General features: G+C 36.0%; 1 protein-coding gene across 4 annotated transcripts; it reads right to left on the bottom strand.

Annotated features, from left to right (window-relative positions):
- Positions 1-699: 699 nt before the first annotated feature.
- LOC129368415 (MAP3K7 C-terminal-like protein) lies at positions 700-10,705 on the bottom strand. 4 transcript variants are annotated; one of them, XM_055043358.1, is made up of 5 exons: positions 10,324-10,705; positions 8,908-9,017; positions 5,615-5,673; positions 4,524-4,639; positions 700-2,382 (listed from the first exon to the last, which is right to left on the bottom strand). In XM_055043358.1, the coding sequence occupies exons 2-5, from the start codon at positions 8,981-8,983 to the stop codon at positions 2,202-2,204; spliced, it is 432 nt and encodes a 143-aa protein (XP_054899333.1). In that variant the 5' UTR covers positions 8,984-9,017; positions 10,324-10,705; the 3' UTR covers positions 700-2,201. The 4 variants fall into 4 exon arrangements, with proteins under 4 accessions (XP_054899333.1, XP_054899332.1, XP_054899334.1 ...); XM_055043357.1 differs by having other exon boundaries at positions 8,908-8,989; XM_055043359.1 differs by having other exon boundaries at positions 8,908-8,989; positions 10,578-10,705.
- Positions 10,706-14,125: the final 3,420 nt, after the last annotated feature.

Below are 14,125 nucleotides of genomic sequence, written 5' to 3'. Positions count from 1 at the left end.
TCTTTCCTTCATGTTGTCAAACAAGTTGTATTTTGGAACTTTGGGTGTGGTTATTGAAACTAAACAGTTTTTCAAAATTGTTGTTGAGTTGCATTTTATTCACGATTTAACAAGAGGGGCAGGTTAAAAACTGCCATTTGTTTTGATCTTGATTACCTTTGTTTTATGTCATCTAAAATGTGACAAAAGAGCAAAAGGAGAAGTAACCTGAGTGGAAATAACAACACTGCAAAAATTTTCTTAAACTAAAAGTAAATTTTTCTCTAAAGAGTTTTACTGTCTGTGTTGTGTGTGTATCTTTGTCTTTTATGAGAGTAATGACTGATTACAACACGGTACAATACATGTCAACAAATTTCCTCAAACTCAATAGGTCCTCTGAACCTTAAGGTATTGAAGAAAAACTGTTGCATGAGGACATTTTACAATAGTCAACCCCTAAAGTAGCTACAGCAAAACATTTATTGCCAAATTAAGTTGCAAGTGTCACATGATTTAAAAGAAGAAGGAAGCCAGTGACAGTTAAACTAGCCAATCAGGTGAGTGTTGCGTAATTCCAGAATAAACTCATTCGTCATTAAAAAGAAAAAAAAAACTTCCTTTTTCTTCGTAAGGCGGACAAAGAGGACTCAACAGTGAATGATTTTAGAAATGAAACTAAGGAAGTGATGCTGTTGTTACAATAAAATGTCTTTTTATTATCAGAGGGAAAAAAAAACAACACAAACACAGACATTGTTTACTTTCCTATTTACAGGATAACACTGTTACACTTACACCACTCATCACAAAATGTAAATGATAATTTACAACTCTGTCAGCAGATACTTCTAATAGATTATTTTTTATTCTTGCATCCCTTCATTTTCCTCACAGAGTTTCTAACACTGAAATTTGTGATAACATTTTGGATCATAGCCAAAATGGTCCATTTTGCTCCCTTAGATGAAGCATCTGACTTTTCACAAGACCTGAAATTGGTTTGCAAAATCAGGTCAGTCACAAAAAATCCAGTGCATTATATGACCTTAAAGCTATTCAACCAATCAACCAAGATCTCAAACTCACCACATGATGGGCAGAATGAGTACTGAGAGAAGCACTTAAGAGGCCCATGATAACTTTGGATGAGCTTCAGAGATAAACATCTAAAATGGGAGAATTTGTTGTAAAAAAAAAAAATAGTGGTACATTCCATAAATTGAGCTCTTATAGAATAGTGGAAAAAACTATTGTTTTTAGAGAGACATTGAAGTTTGCCAGGTCATTTGGGGGCAAAGTAAACTTGTGTAAGAAGCACTTCTTGTCAGATGAGACTGTAGTAGAACCTTTTTACACACATTGTATGTACACTGCATGGTTAAAATACAAATCAACCTCAAAACACCATGTCCACTGTGAAACAGGGTGCTGGCAGCATCTTCCTTTTGTATGGGTTTTCTTTAGAATTCAAAACAGTGCAAACAAAAAACAGATCATACTAGATGCTGCAAAAAACTTAAGCATACAATCTAAGCAAAAAGGGAACTGTTTAGATAAGAGCATGGTTATGTTTTAGAAGGTCTTTGTCAAAGTGCAGACCTGAATCCAGCAGGGATCCAATAGGAACTATTTCGATTGGAGATGCTGAGTATATTTTACCAAAGAGACCCAGATAACTTGCAATTGTAACTGCACCAAAAAATGGTTTAACAAAAGTTGATTCAGAGCAATTGAATAAAGAAGCACATTACACAGATTAACTGTGATTGACACCTAAAGCCAAATGCATGTTATTTAGGGCTATGAAAGTGAATTAGGTTGAGTGCAAGCCGAATAGGTTGGCCTACCACTTAAATTTTAGATAAAATACATTGAATTTTGCAATTATAATGTGACTAAATGTAGAAAAGTTCACATGATATAAATACTTTTGCAATGCATTGTTCTGTCATTATGACCATTATGGTTCAGCAAATAAAATAAAAAACAAACAACAAAACAGCACACTAAAAATCTGTCATTGCTGACGAATTACTAACAACTTCTCAGTGATGACAAGCTTACATCTGAGGTTCACATAAGTGACTCAGATTATCCATAGAAACAGGTCCTGTCAGTGTAATTAGACAATTCAAAGACTGCACATGAAAACAGTCTCCTGGCCACTGGTCTGGTGTCAGGTGAAAGTCTGATAGACTCAGTTTCTGGGAAGTCGGAGGTCAAGAGGAGTCTTGCCTTGTTCGATTGGTGAGGCAAAGCCTCTCCAGCTGCTGCCTGCGTTCACTGTGGAGGGTCATCAATGTGTGGTTCTCCTCCGTTAAGCGCTGAAACTCCTCCTCGAGACGGGCAATCTCTACAGCTACCTTCTCATCTTCCACCAAATCCACCAGCAACTTTCGCCTGAAGAAATGAGAAAGACAAACCTTTAAAGATTTTTTTTTTTAAAGATGTATCAAGAAAAGGGAAGTGTCCCAAAGTCCTGATGATTATTTGCTTAAGCTATCTCTACTGACGTATTTAAATGTGTAAGAACAGAGTGAATTTTCCAGGGGAAAATGGTTATTTCAGTAATTTATGAAAGGTTTCTTGTTCTTTTGTTATTGAACGGCAATAGATGAGTCATTAAATTGAGAGCTTCACTTTATTTCTCATTTGTTCTTTTACCACAAGATGGAGTGATACAAGAGCTCAGTCCATTTATTCATCCCGAGTTCAGTCATACACTCCTAAATGCAAACATTTGTGAACTTTTCCAGCCTGATTTGTTTCGTCACCACTGGTGTCAAGAATCATTTCTCTGGTTCCTGCCACATTAGATTTCATACTGACTCTTACAATGTGAGCTGTAAATGATTACAGCTCACATTGAACTAATACAATTATCTTCTTTGAATATACAAGTTTATATATCTTGTAAAAGAAAAAAAAAGGCTTGCTATTGGCTTTTAATGTTTGACACCTATTTAAGAGTGCATTACTGTTGTTTACTTTGAAATTTCCGACATAGTTTCTGTAAAATGCTTTGAAAATGTCAAGTGGATTGGCTTTGTTTTTTAATGAATATGAAGCCCCTTCCACTGGCAGACTGAGAAATTCAATGACGAGTGAATCCTGGACTGAACATCAGTAGGCAGAGGCTACTAATAGGAGGATAGGGTCAGGAGCTCAACACAAGAGGATTAGTTTTTATGAAGATAGCATGGAAAGCATACAGTAAATGTTGAAGTCCTACAGTCAAAAGTGGGAGGCACTGTCAAGGGTTTTTTTTATTGGTCTGATGAATTATTTTAATCATAAATACCACATTTAAAAGTTAGTAGTAATTAGCTAAATAAAGGCTTGAAGGCATGAGTCTTTGAGTACATAGTCTATATAATGTGCTTGTTTCACTTAGTCATCTCAGTTACTGAAATAAATGAACTAATTAATAATATTCTAATCTGTCTACCAGATGATCATCTTTGGCAACCACAAAATAAATTCATTGTTTAGAAATGTGGTTTCTGTGGTAACCCGGTCAATGAATTAGAGATTACACCTTTAACATATAACTGAAATTGAAGTGTTTTGTCTTCACAGTCTTTTGTTTTTGTTCATTAAAAGGCCACAAACTCCATTCTGAAGTATTTGTGAGTTTCTGAATATGGAAGTAAGTAGGAAATCACGTGTGGGCACATGTATGTTTATTTTTGTCACACAAAGCGGCTGAAAAGAGGAAGAAGACATTTTTCAAAACCACATTCATATGCATTGGACTTTTAAAACTTTCACATAAAGCTGTACATTACCAAATACTTTTTTGAGAAGATCTCAAAAAAATGCGTTTCCCTTGACTTATTTTACGTTTGTTGAAATGTTAAATCACTAAGTAACAGAAACAATACTGAAAAGTGATAAAGTCCTTAATGTTCTTTGCTTTCATACAGACTAAGTGTAGCAAAACATTTAAGAAAAGATCCTGTCATTTTCTTGAAGTAATATCCCTGTTGTCATTCTTGCAACACTTTGTGTGTCTGAAATATGAGAAGTAAGAAAACTGACTCAGTGTTGCATAATAAATTTACTTTAATGATTGTGAGCTAAAGTCGAAAGCATGTTTAGCATTGAGATAGTTGTAGCTTTATTATTTAAACAGTATTTTGTCCTTGTATATCTGTTGCTTATTTTAATTAGATGTAAAGTCTTTGTGTATTGGTAGATAATGGCAACAAGGAAGAAGTGTGAGAGTAGTAACATGACTCATCATGTCTTATCTTATCGAGGGTCAGTCTTCATGCATCTCTTTATTTAGGAATACTGAAGTGGGTTGTTTCAGTGCAACCCGCAAATTGGGGAACCATGAATCCTACAGCACTTGCCAGTTAAGGAGGGCTGCATTACCTACAGACCCATTGTGCTAGCAGTGCAGGAGAAACTGGATATAGATTTCAATTCAACAATGCATATTTTTGCTCAGTTGTTTTCAGAATTGTATCACATGTAATTAGTTGTTCTTGTGCATTCAAAGATTGAAATACTTTGTACATATCATCAAGCCTTACTTGCGTTCCTCGAGGACAGAGATCTCGTGTTTTACATGATGGAACTCTCTGGCCATCCTGCAGTGCTCTTTGTACACCTGAACACTCTCTCTTAGGGACATGCAAGGTAACACAGGCTGCAATACATTGGAGAGGCAGAGGAAGAAATATGAAAGAGACAGATTTTGATTTGTATTGACCAAAATTGCTATAAACTTGTGTCCCTGGACAGTTCCAAGTCACAAGTCAATCATAGGGGAACACAGAGACACATGAATACAATCACACATAAACTTACGACCAAGTGCAACTTCCGAGTATTTAATTGACTTAAAATTCAAGTTTTTGGGCTGAGGGAAAAAGTGAAAAATAGAGTACCTGGACAGAACTCACACAAGCACAGTGACAGAACCTTGACTTGGATTTCAACTCAGGACTTTCTCACTGCACAGCAACAGAGCTACTAACTGCATCACCATATAACCATCTCACTTAGTCATTTTTTCTAAAGATTCCTTTAGAATATTTCTGCACCTATGTACTTTCATAAAGGTGGCTAAGGATGAATTATTAGTTATATTGGTATCATTCTATATTTTCATGTTTGTAAAATGTTTCAGTTAAGGAGTAACATTATGTAACATACTCTCCATACATACATTTTTGATATCACAAAATACCAAAACATATCAGTCATATTTGAGTACTTTTTTACTACAGATCAAGAACACATTTGTGCACATAATCAAAACAAAAATATCATTCAGAGTTAGAGTAATGTGTAGACTCAGAGCAGTACACTACTGGAACTCAACATGAGCACTAACAGCATTTTGATAGCAATACAACAGATTTTTAAAAAAAGTTAAAGTGCTATCTGAATAAATCTATATATAATCTCAAATGTATTAGGACATATGTTTTTATATATATCAAACATTGGTTTGCTTTGATTTTTTCTAAATATCTTGTTTTGAATGAGTTTCACATTAAAATGTGATAATAGAATAAGAGGTAAAATACCTGTATATGGCTAAAGGAACGACAGAAGTACCACAAAACAAACTTGACATTTTCTTCTTTTTATTAGCGGACAGTACAGAACTACATACCTGTAAACGTTGTTCAAGGTCAGGGAAGGCCTGTGAAAGATCTTCCACATCTTTTATATCTGAAGAAATAGAGTTCATAATATGTTAGAAATTATTGTTAAAAAACTGGGAATCACAACGAACCAAACATCATTATGTGTCGACTTATGAAGTTTTTCTAGCCCCATGATTATAGTGACTAGAGATGCACCATCTGTGGTTCTAAAGCTCCCTCTAGTGGCTACTTTGATTAAAATTTTAAAACCTAACAACTATACAGTATGTTGGGCTGCACAGTGGTGCAGTTGGTAACATTGTTGCATTGCAGCAAGAAGCTCCTTGGTTTGATTCCCGGCCTGGGGTCTTTTCTGCATGGAGTTTGCATGTTCTCCTTGTGCATGCGTGGGTTCTCTCCGGGTACTCTGGCTTCCCTCAACAGTCCAAAGATATGACTGTCAGGTTCATTGGTTTCTCTACATTCTCCCTAGGTGTGAGTGTGTGTGTGCATGGTTGGTTGTACTATCTCTGTGTTTCTCTGCGATAGACTGGCGACCTGTCTGGGGTGTACCCCGCCTCTCACCCAGAACGTTAGCTGGTATAGATAGGCAACAGCACCCCTACCAACCCCACTAGGGACAAGGGTGTGAGAAGACGGATGGATAAACAATATGTAGCTTGAGAAAGATTTCTGATTGAAACCTTCAAGATTCAAAAGCCCTTCCTTTCCTTTGGTTTAGTTAGACTGCAGCACACTACTTGCCATTTGACAAATCATGCTCCAGTTGGAATCTTTTGCGATGATGGTAAGCTATAATTAAGTAAAATTGTAGGCTTTTTTTTTTTTTTTAGAATGCTTTGTGTTGAATTTATACTTGAGAAAAGACAAAAAAGAAACAAAAGAAAAAACTGATAGGGCTTTGGAAGTAACTGCCTCTCGAATTGAATTACTGTGATCCAAACATATGAAAAAATTAAGTATATTTACATGCCAAGCGTTTTTATAATTTTCATTAACTAATGAGGTTTAAATCAGGAATAAAACTAAATATTTCAGTTGTCTTAAAAATGAGTTATGGTTGTAATACTGAAAATCTGTATTTAGTAAAACTATTATTTGCTTTATGTGCCAAAGAACAGTTTAACTTGCTCTCAATGCTTTTCTGTGAAAATGTAATACTATAGGTTCTCTTGTACAGCACAACAACATTGTAACACAATGCTGCACTTCTAAATAAGTCATGTCCTCTGACTGAGCAGCAGTAATGAGCTGCCTGGCTGAAAGACATGCAGGTTAAGAATACAACTGAACAAGCATTGTACATGTCTGCAATGGACAGGAAGATGATCCAGACCATATGTAAAGTCAAACAGGGATTCAGCCATACAGAAACAGACAGATTGTCTGCACTGTTTCGGTAGTGATGCATACCCTCCCAAGAGTTGTGGAACATGTGGAGAATCCTGGAGTGATGCAGCCTTCTAAAATCAGGAGTATTAGCGGGCAAGCCTTTAGCCTTGGGCCAATTATAAAGAGGAATAAATATGGTTCTCATGCTTAGGACTGACACAGTGTTGGGTTTGAACTATGTCAGGCATGAAGTCACAGAGGGTCTAAATGTTGATCCTCAGATGGAGCACAGCTCATCTCCTGCTGTGAAACATGAGTTCAAAGAGACAATAACATGATCTCAGAAGATCCAAAATATCCACTTCTGATTTGCAGGTAAGATTCTGCCTGGGCAGTTTTGACAGACTGCTCAATCGCCTTGAGAGAGCTGCATTCAGTGAACAAGCTTGGCAAATGACCTCTCAGACACAAATTTGAGATGGCTGTTCCTGGTATAGCTCTTCACATTGCTGCCTAAGAGAAAGAAAGACAAGGGGGAATCAAGGACGGGTGGGGTTGAACTGGAAGTGTTAACTGCTTATATATATAGGCCAGTGTTCTAAAAGCTGAACGGTGAATCAGGCAGCAAGACACTGTTAGTATTATACGAGAAACCTGACTCTGTCATTGCAAAGCTGCAGCTGCTGTCCCAGTGCCTGACCCTACTGCAGTAAAACATCCTGACAGACAGAACCTAGGTTGAAAGGCATGCTCTTTAGCTTTAATATACATGTGTAGGTGGTAGTAAAAAGAACAATTTAGAAAATTATATGGGCCTTTGCAAGGATCATTCCTAAGGCAAATGCATTTATACTCACAGCATTTCATAACAACTGAAGATAACACACTTACCTAATAGTTCTATAACACTGCACGTTTTACGTGGAAAGTAAGTAAGCCTAATGCCACCCCCTTAAGGCTTGAGCAAAACTTCACCTTCCAGCAAGACTACAAGAACCTACATGCAACTAGAGCTACAAAGAAATAATATAATATAATATAATATAATATAATATAATATAATATAATATAATATAATATAATATAATATAATATAATATAACATAGATCAAAGTGTATCTGTATGTTACAATGGCTAAATCAAAACCAAGACCTAAATCCAATTGTGAAGCTTTGACAAAATGTAAAATCTGTTGCTCACAAACACTGAATGCCATCTGATTGAGCTTGTGTCATTTTACAAAGGTGAAAGGGCAAGAAATATCTGATTCTACATGTCAGAAAGGCACACCCAAAAAGACTGGTAGCCATGATTGCGATGTCTTTTCCAAATATTGATGTGGTGAACTGAAGACAAATGTCAGACCGTTTTTGTTTGTCTGATACAATTTGAAAACCCAAATATCCTTCAAGTTCTGTCCTAGCTTTTGGTGTCATCACTCACACCAAATCCCACAAAAAAAAAAAAAAAATCTCAGAAATGGTTGTAATATTACAAAGCGTGAAAAACTTCAAGGGGTAAAAGTGCTTTTTCCAAAAAAATTAAACAGTAGTTTGGTGTCCATATATTTGCTTTTTGCCAGTACAGTGCTCCATAAAGGTATATGTTTGTTTTTAACATCCTGTGGTCATACAGAAATAATGATAACACCTGTCTCAGATATAGCCAGGAAGAATGAACCCGCAGTTAAAGCAAGTGGGAGTTACTTAAGCTACACTCGGCATGGTCTGTTTTGGTTGGCAGAATGTAACACAAATGTTCCACACATAGTGGAAACGAACCAAAAGTAGTTTTGATCTGGTGTTAAATGACATGCTGAACAACCAGAGCAGCTCAAAACCTCAAAATAACTTGTTTCTAATCATTCTGAGATCCTGGAGCACAGGTGCAGGCAAGGAGTTTTGTATTAAGGGATTTGGCTATGTGTGTGTTCACAGTATGTACTGTATGTGAATGTGTGTTTACCTGATGTGTCATCGAGGCTGAAGGCTATTCTAACTTCAGATTTATCAGGAGACACCCTTCTGGTTGAGGTGATCATTTATCCCTTCATGGTGCAACGGAGAAAAGAAGAGCTGTCAGAACAATCCAAAGCACAATATGGAAGATGCAATATTTTAGAAATGGACAGATCAGCATGTTGTGGTTGATTTTTTGCTACTGAAATTGGTCATTGTTATTTATAAGGAGAGGCTGTAATGCACATCAACATGAGTGAGACAGCAGTTGCTGTTAAAAAATTAAAACAGAGATCAAATGAAGACAGAGCTGAAATTTTAACGTCATTAACATTTTGTGATAGAAAATAGTACATTGTTATTTGTAGATTCTGGCCTTATACCTGAGATGATAAATGCTGAAAGCCAGGAGTGCTCAAAGTCAGTTCTTGAGGGCCGGCATTCTGCATGTTTTAGTTCTCTCCCTGGTAGTACCAACAATCTTTTCAGCATGTCAATGTTCTTCTTATGCCTTCTAACGAGACATCATTTGATCCAGTTGTGTTAAACTAGGGAGAGAACTAAAACATGTAGGATGCCGGCTCTTGAGCACCGACTTTGAGCACCTCTGCTTTAAGCACTTCCACATTAAGAATTTTTTATATAACAGTTGGAGGTTGAAAACGTTTTCTTAGTTCACAATTGAAAACCTCAAAAATCCTTTTTTTTCACTTAGTAACAGCATCCACACTGAAAATCCAACACCAACCTGGTAGCACCTATTGTAGTATTATTGTAGTGGTTTTTTTGTGGTTTTGTTTATGATTTGGATATTAGAGCCTTCATATTTTTTGATTTTAAAAGTGTGTCTAACTTTTTTTTAATTTCTCTTATTAAAAACATTCATAAATGTTTTAAATTTCAAATAAACTATATTTAAACTATATGCATTCATGTTATTTCAACTGGCAAGGTAAAATAAATACTGAACTCAGCAAGTGTCGTGTTGAATTGCAATGAAAGTCAATGCCGACCATTTGATAAATCATACGATGAAACCACTGTGGGCTCTTATAAATACACCAACTGCACACAGCACACACAACAACCAGTTTCATTATACATTTGAAGTTCCAGAGGGATTAAATAATTACAGAGCTTTGACAGACTGGTGATGAGGGCTGCATGACCCCTTTCAGTGGAGGTGCAGGCTTTTTATATCTGGGCATTTGCCTCCTTTAACCCTGCTTAACTCACTCCACTCTCCCCCAATGTTTATAACAAAGCTGTCTCTTAAAAGTTTCACAAATACAATAAATGCCTTAATGATGTCTCTATCATCAAGTAGAATTTGTATAGTTTTACACATCAACACTGCAATGGATATGTGTGAAATGTTATTGGCATAAGGAGGCAAAACTCAGTTCCGAAAAGGCATCGTTACCTGAAGCAGATCCAAACTAAACCAAAAAGTGCTATAGGCTACTGAAAAGTTAAAATCCAAGCAGTTGAGTAAATCCTCAATTAGGAAGGATTGGGTTCTTCCCTCCTGCTCCTTATGTCAGCCACTCCTGAGCAAATCCAGATCAGCAAAAATAGAAAAACTAATGTCTTCTTACTTCAGTCTGTACTTTTACTAAAATCCTTTAATTATTTTGTGATTAGTAAGATTTAAGAAAAGATGTCCACTTTGCTTGCCTCAGCTGTTAATGTCATCCACAGCTTAAGTTTGCCTCGGCACGCATGTGTCATCCGCAGACTGCAGCCATGCAGAGTGGAGTAAACTCAGTTTTCAGGCACGCAGAGCGGGAATGCTGTTCACTGTCCCCCTGTGGCAGCTCAGACCCAATTAAATGTCTCAGATGACATGACTTTAGCCTGCAAAAATGCCCACAGCTCCAACTCTGTTTTGAGTGACACAGTCATCCCACTGGGATGGTCCCTTTGCAATAGCATTGCACTAAGGCAGTTGTTCAGAGGAAGCATCCCCTATGTGTTCTTGTAGAGGAAAAGTGAGTCCCTACCAGATTTTATGTGAAAAAAACTTCACAATATAAATAATATTTTTGAAAACTAAAAAAAAAAAAACATTTAAATGAGACCACAAAAGAGTTTACTATAGCAAACTCGCTGAGCTCAAGTCTTCCAGAATCAGACAAGCTCAGCTACTATAACAAAAGATTTGATTAATGTTTTGATTTACTTTACATATCACAAAAGTGCCAAAAAGGGGTTACTCCTTCTCTTAAGTGCAACACATAGACATTTAAGTATCTGGGTAGCAGCTAGTAAACCGGTTCTTGCGTTTTGCAAAGGTATTGTTCTCAAGATGCAATGCATGAAGTAGAAAATACAGGAAAAGACACCTGTCAAACCGTTAAAAATGTGAAGGATCTTTCCATTAAGACTAATGGAAAGATCCTTCACATTTTTTACGGTATGATTAGTTTTAGTTATGTTGCAAAGGAAAATGAGCAAGAATTGTAGTTGATTAGTATAAAAGATGGTCCCTTTACAATAGCAAAATAATAATAATAATAAAAGTTGGTTGAGACATTCAGTAAAAGAGTGCTGAATAAAGCTTAATGCCAAATTCTTAAGATTCATTTATATATTTTGTCTGATAATAGGAAGCATTATTAAAAATAGCATACAGTTCATTTAACTTCACAATTAAGGTGAAATAAAATCCAAGGAAAATAAACTGATATGTGTTTATGTGGCAAAATTCAGAAATATACAAGGGGTCAGGGTTCATACTTTAAGAAGACATCATACCTAACTTTATTCTACTAAATTTAATGCTTCTGTCCCGATTGTTTCATCAGTTATTTGATCCTGCAAAATGCATCATTTACAGTGACATGTCCATTAATTAATGTAGTCAAGACTACTCAAACACATAAGACTTTTGTTGTTTTGCACTGCGGTATCTGTTGATTTCTTGTCAGGGATGAAATTGTTGTTTTTAGTGATGATAAAAGTAAGTTTATAGTCTATTCAATCATTGACAAGTGCAATCTGTCTTAAAACTCTAACCTCTGGGACCTCATATGTTACTTTTGTGTTGCAACTTGCAGTTGGATCAACTAAATCAGTATAATTAAGTTTTTGATGGAAAGAATGGTTAAGAACCTTTTGCTAAGTCTTGTAAATCTTGCATCCATAATCAGAAATAGATTGTTAACATTTAATCTGCATGGGAGCTGTGCCAGGAAAAAGTCTTTACAAGATCAAGACAGTGATTAGCACAGATGAATTATGAAAGAACGGATCATACCACAGCAACTGCATGTATGTGAGGTGCAGAGCACTGAGTAGAAAAACCTGACACAGTCTTTGAATCATAAAGATGTAAATGCCATTGGTGCTCCAGGGAGCTCAGACATTGCTGTCACTCTTTCATGAATAATGCATTTCATAAAATAATACTTCTGCATGATGAGTGTTCACTTCACAGAATAGAGGATAAGGTGATCATTTCCACAGCTCTATGCTCCCTGGAAAAGTGACTGAAATAAAAGAAATACAGGATTATGGAGTGCATAAGAATGAAACCATATGGCTGCATTTGTATAGCTCTAGATTCTGTTAACAATTAAAATATTTGTGAGTAAGGTCTGCAATCCTTATTAACACAATTATTATGAAGACAGTTGTCTATTCAGCATATGAAGGAAAATGCTGAAACATTCAGCCACTTTAAAACTGAAGAAAGGTCAGCAGTAGTGATCTTTTTCTGTTAATTACCTGCTGTATTAGAAGAGGATTTATTGTATAATAAAAATCTTCACATGAAAAATGATTCATAACAGAAAATAACTATACATTTGCTGCTGCTGCTACTGCTGCTTCTAATATACAAATTTGATGGTGTCTTCTGAAAATTTCTTTCCTTAAAAAAATTCCAGCAAGTTTTCTTTCAGATGGATGAAGTAGAGTGCTATGAGATCACTGATGGGGACTAAGAAATAATTTGGTTATTTAAACATGGTTGCAAAAATGTTTTAATTTAAATTTCTAAAAGTAAAAAGGGCTAAGTAAAAATGCACCCACACTTTTTAGACTGGCACTTGGAAATAATTCTTCAAAGATATGTAACAATTGAGATTTTGACTTTGTGTGCTTTGGGCTGTTTTGTTTTTACCTACAAGACTTCATATGCCCACCAGCAGATGGCAGCATCGACCCTGAATTATTTACAACCAGGAAATCAAGCGCTCAGAAAACGGGAGTGAAGCCCATTGAGGGGAGCAGATGGAGATAAAAGATACTCTATTCTTCTGAAAGCCTCCTCCTCCTCATTTGTCTTCATTGACAGCCTGTTGACACAGACCTGCCTTATCAGCCTCAGGGAGTTTTCATTTCATTGTGATGGATGGGACACACCCAGTCATTTTTTATGCTGCAGTCATAGTTGAAATTTAATTCCCCTGTTGTTTTTTGTACAGTTAAAAACATCACAAACTCTGCCTGACAACTCTGAAGCATCCATGATAGAAATTAAATTTTTCTCTTCTGTAGATTTTAATATAGAATTTTATTTTATACAACAAAGCTATTAATTTAGAATAATGTAAATTTTACCATGCAGGTAAAATTTCCTCATAAGAACCATTCTCAATTGAGTGTTTTCTGTAAATCTCCTCTTCATCTCTGCAAGACTTCTGCATAAATAATCTCTTGTTTTTGGATCAAGACCACAAACAGGTAAATGCCAGCATCCATTCGAAGTTTCTCCATCTGAACAGCAGAAAAAAAGGGAACTACTTTTTGTGTGTGTTTGTTTCAAGAACAGAGATGCTGTCAGATGTTTCCTGGCACAAATCTACAGGGATAAAGCATGTAAAAAATGGAAACATGTCAATAATGTCAGTCAGGTAACATGCCCACTACAAAGATGGACAGGGATTCTTGCTTAGTAGAGCAGAATGCCAAGGTCAGAATTGTAATCCCTGGCCTTGTTCAAGATGGATTAGAGGAATATAAAAAAAAAAGAAAAGAAAAACTGCCTTTGGTTTTGATTAAGATTCATGGGGTTAGGAGATTAGAGGCAACCAAATGCTATTACACAGGACTGAGCCCAATCCCTGAATTAATCTAAATACAAAAAAAAAAGTGGAAAAAAAAGAAAACTCATTACATGACGAGATTAAGTAAATCATGGTCCAATTCTTTTGGGAGGTGTACAGAACAGTCAGGTTACATATAGGCACGCCAAAGTAAAAAGTCTGAATTGAGTGAAT

This window comes from Poeciliopsis prolifica, unplaced genomic scaffold (genome assembly GCF_027474105.1).
Source record: "Poeciliopsis prolifica strain line A6 unplaced genomic scaffold, Auburn_PproV2 SCAFFOLD019, whole genome shotgun sequence".
In the NCBI taxonomy this organism is placed as follows: Eukaryota; Metazoa; Chordata; class Actinopteri; order Cyprinodontiformes; family Poeciliidae; genus Poeciliopsis; species Poeciliopsis prolifica.
The sequence above is the reverse complement of the archived record's forward strand: the minus strand, read 5'-3'. Positions and strand labels throughout refer to the sequence as shown.

What these genes read in the sequence shown, in the direction of transcription:
- LOC129368415 (XM_055043356.1), bottom strand. Translation starts at nt 7,146, where the DNA reads ATGAGAACCATATTTATTCCTCTTTATAATTGGCCCAAGGCTAAAGGC. An exon ending in GTTCCACAACTCTTGGGAGG is followed by an intron (nt 5,674 to 7,022) that starts GTATGCATCACT and finishes CTATTTCTTCAG; the next exon opens with ATATAAAAGATGTGGAAGAT. An exon ending in ACCTTGAACAACGTTTACAG is followed by an intron (nt 4,640 to 5,614) that starts GTATGTAGTTCT and finishes AATGTATTGCAG; the next exon opens with CCTGTGTTACCTTGCATGTC.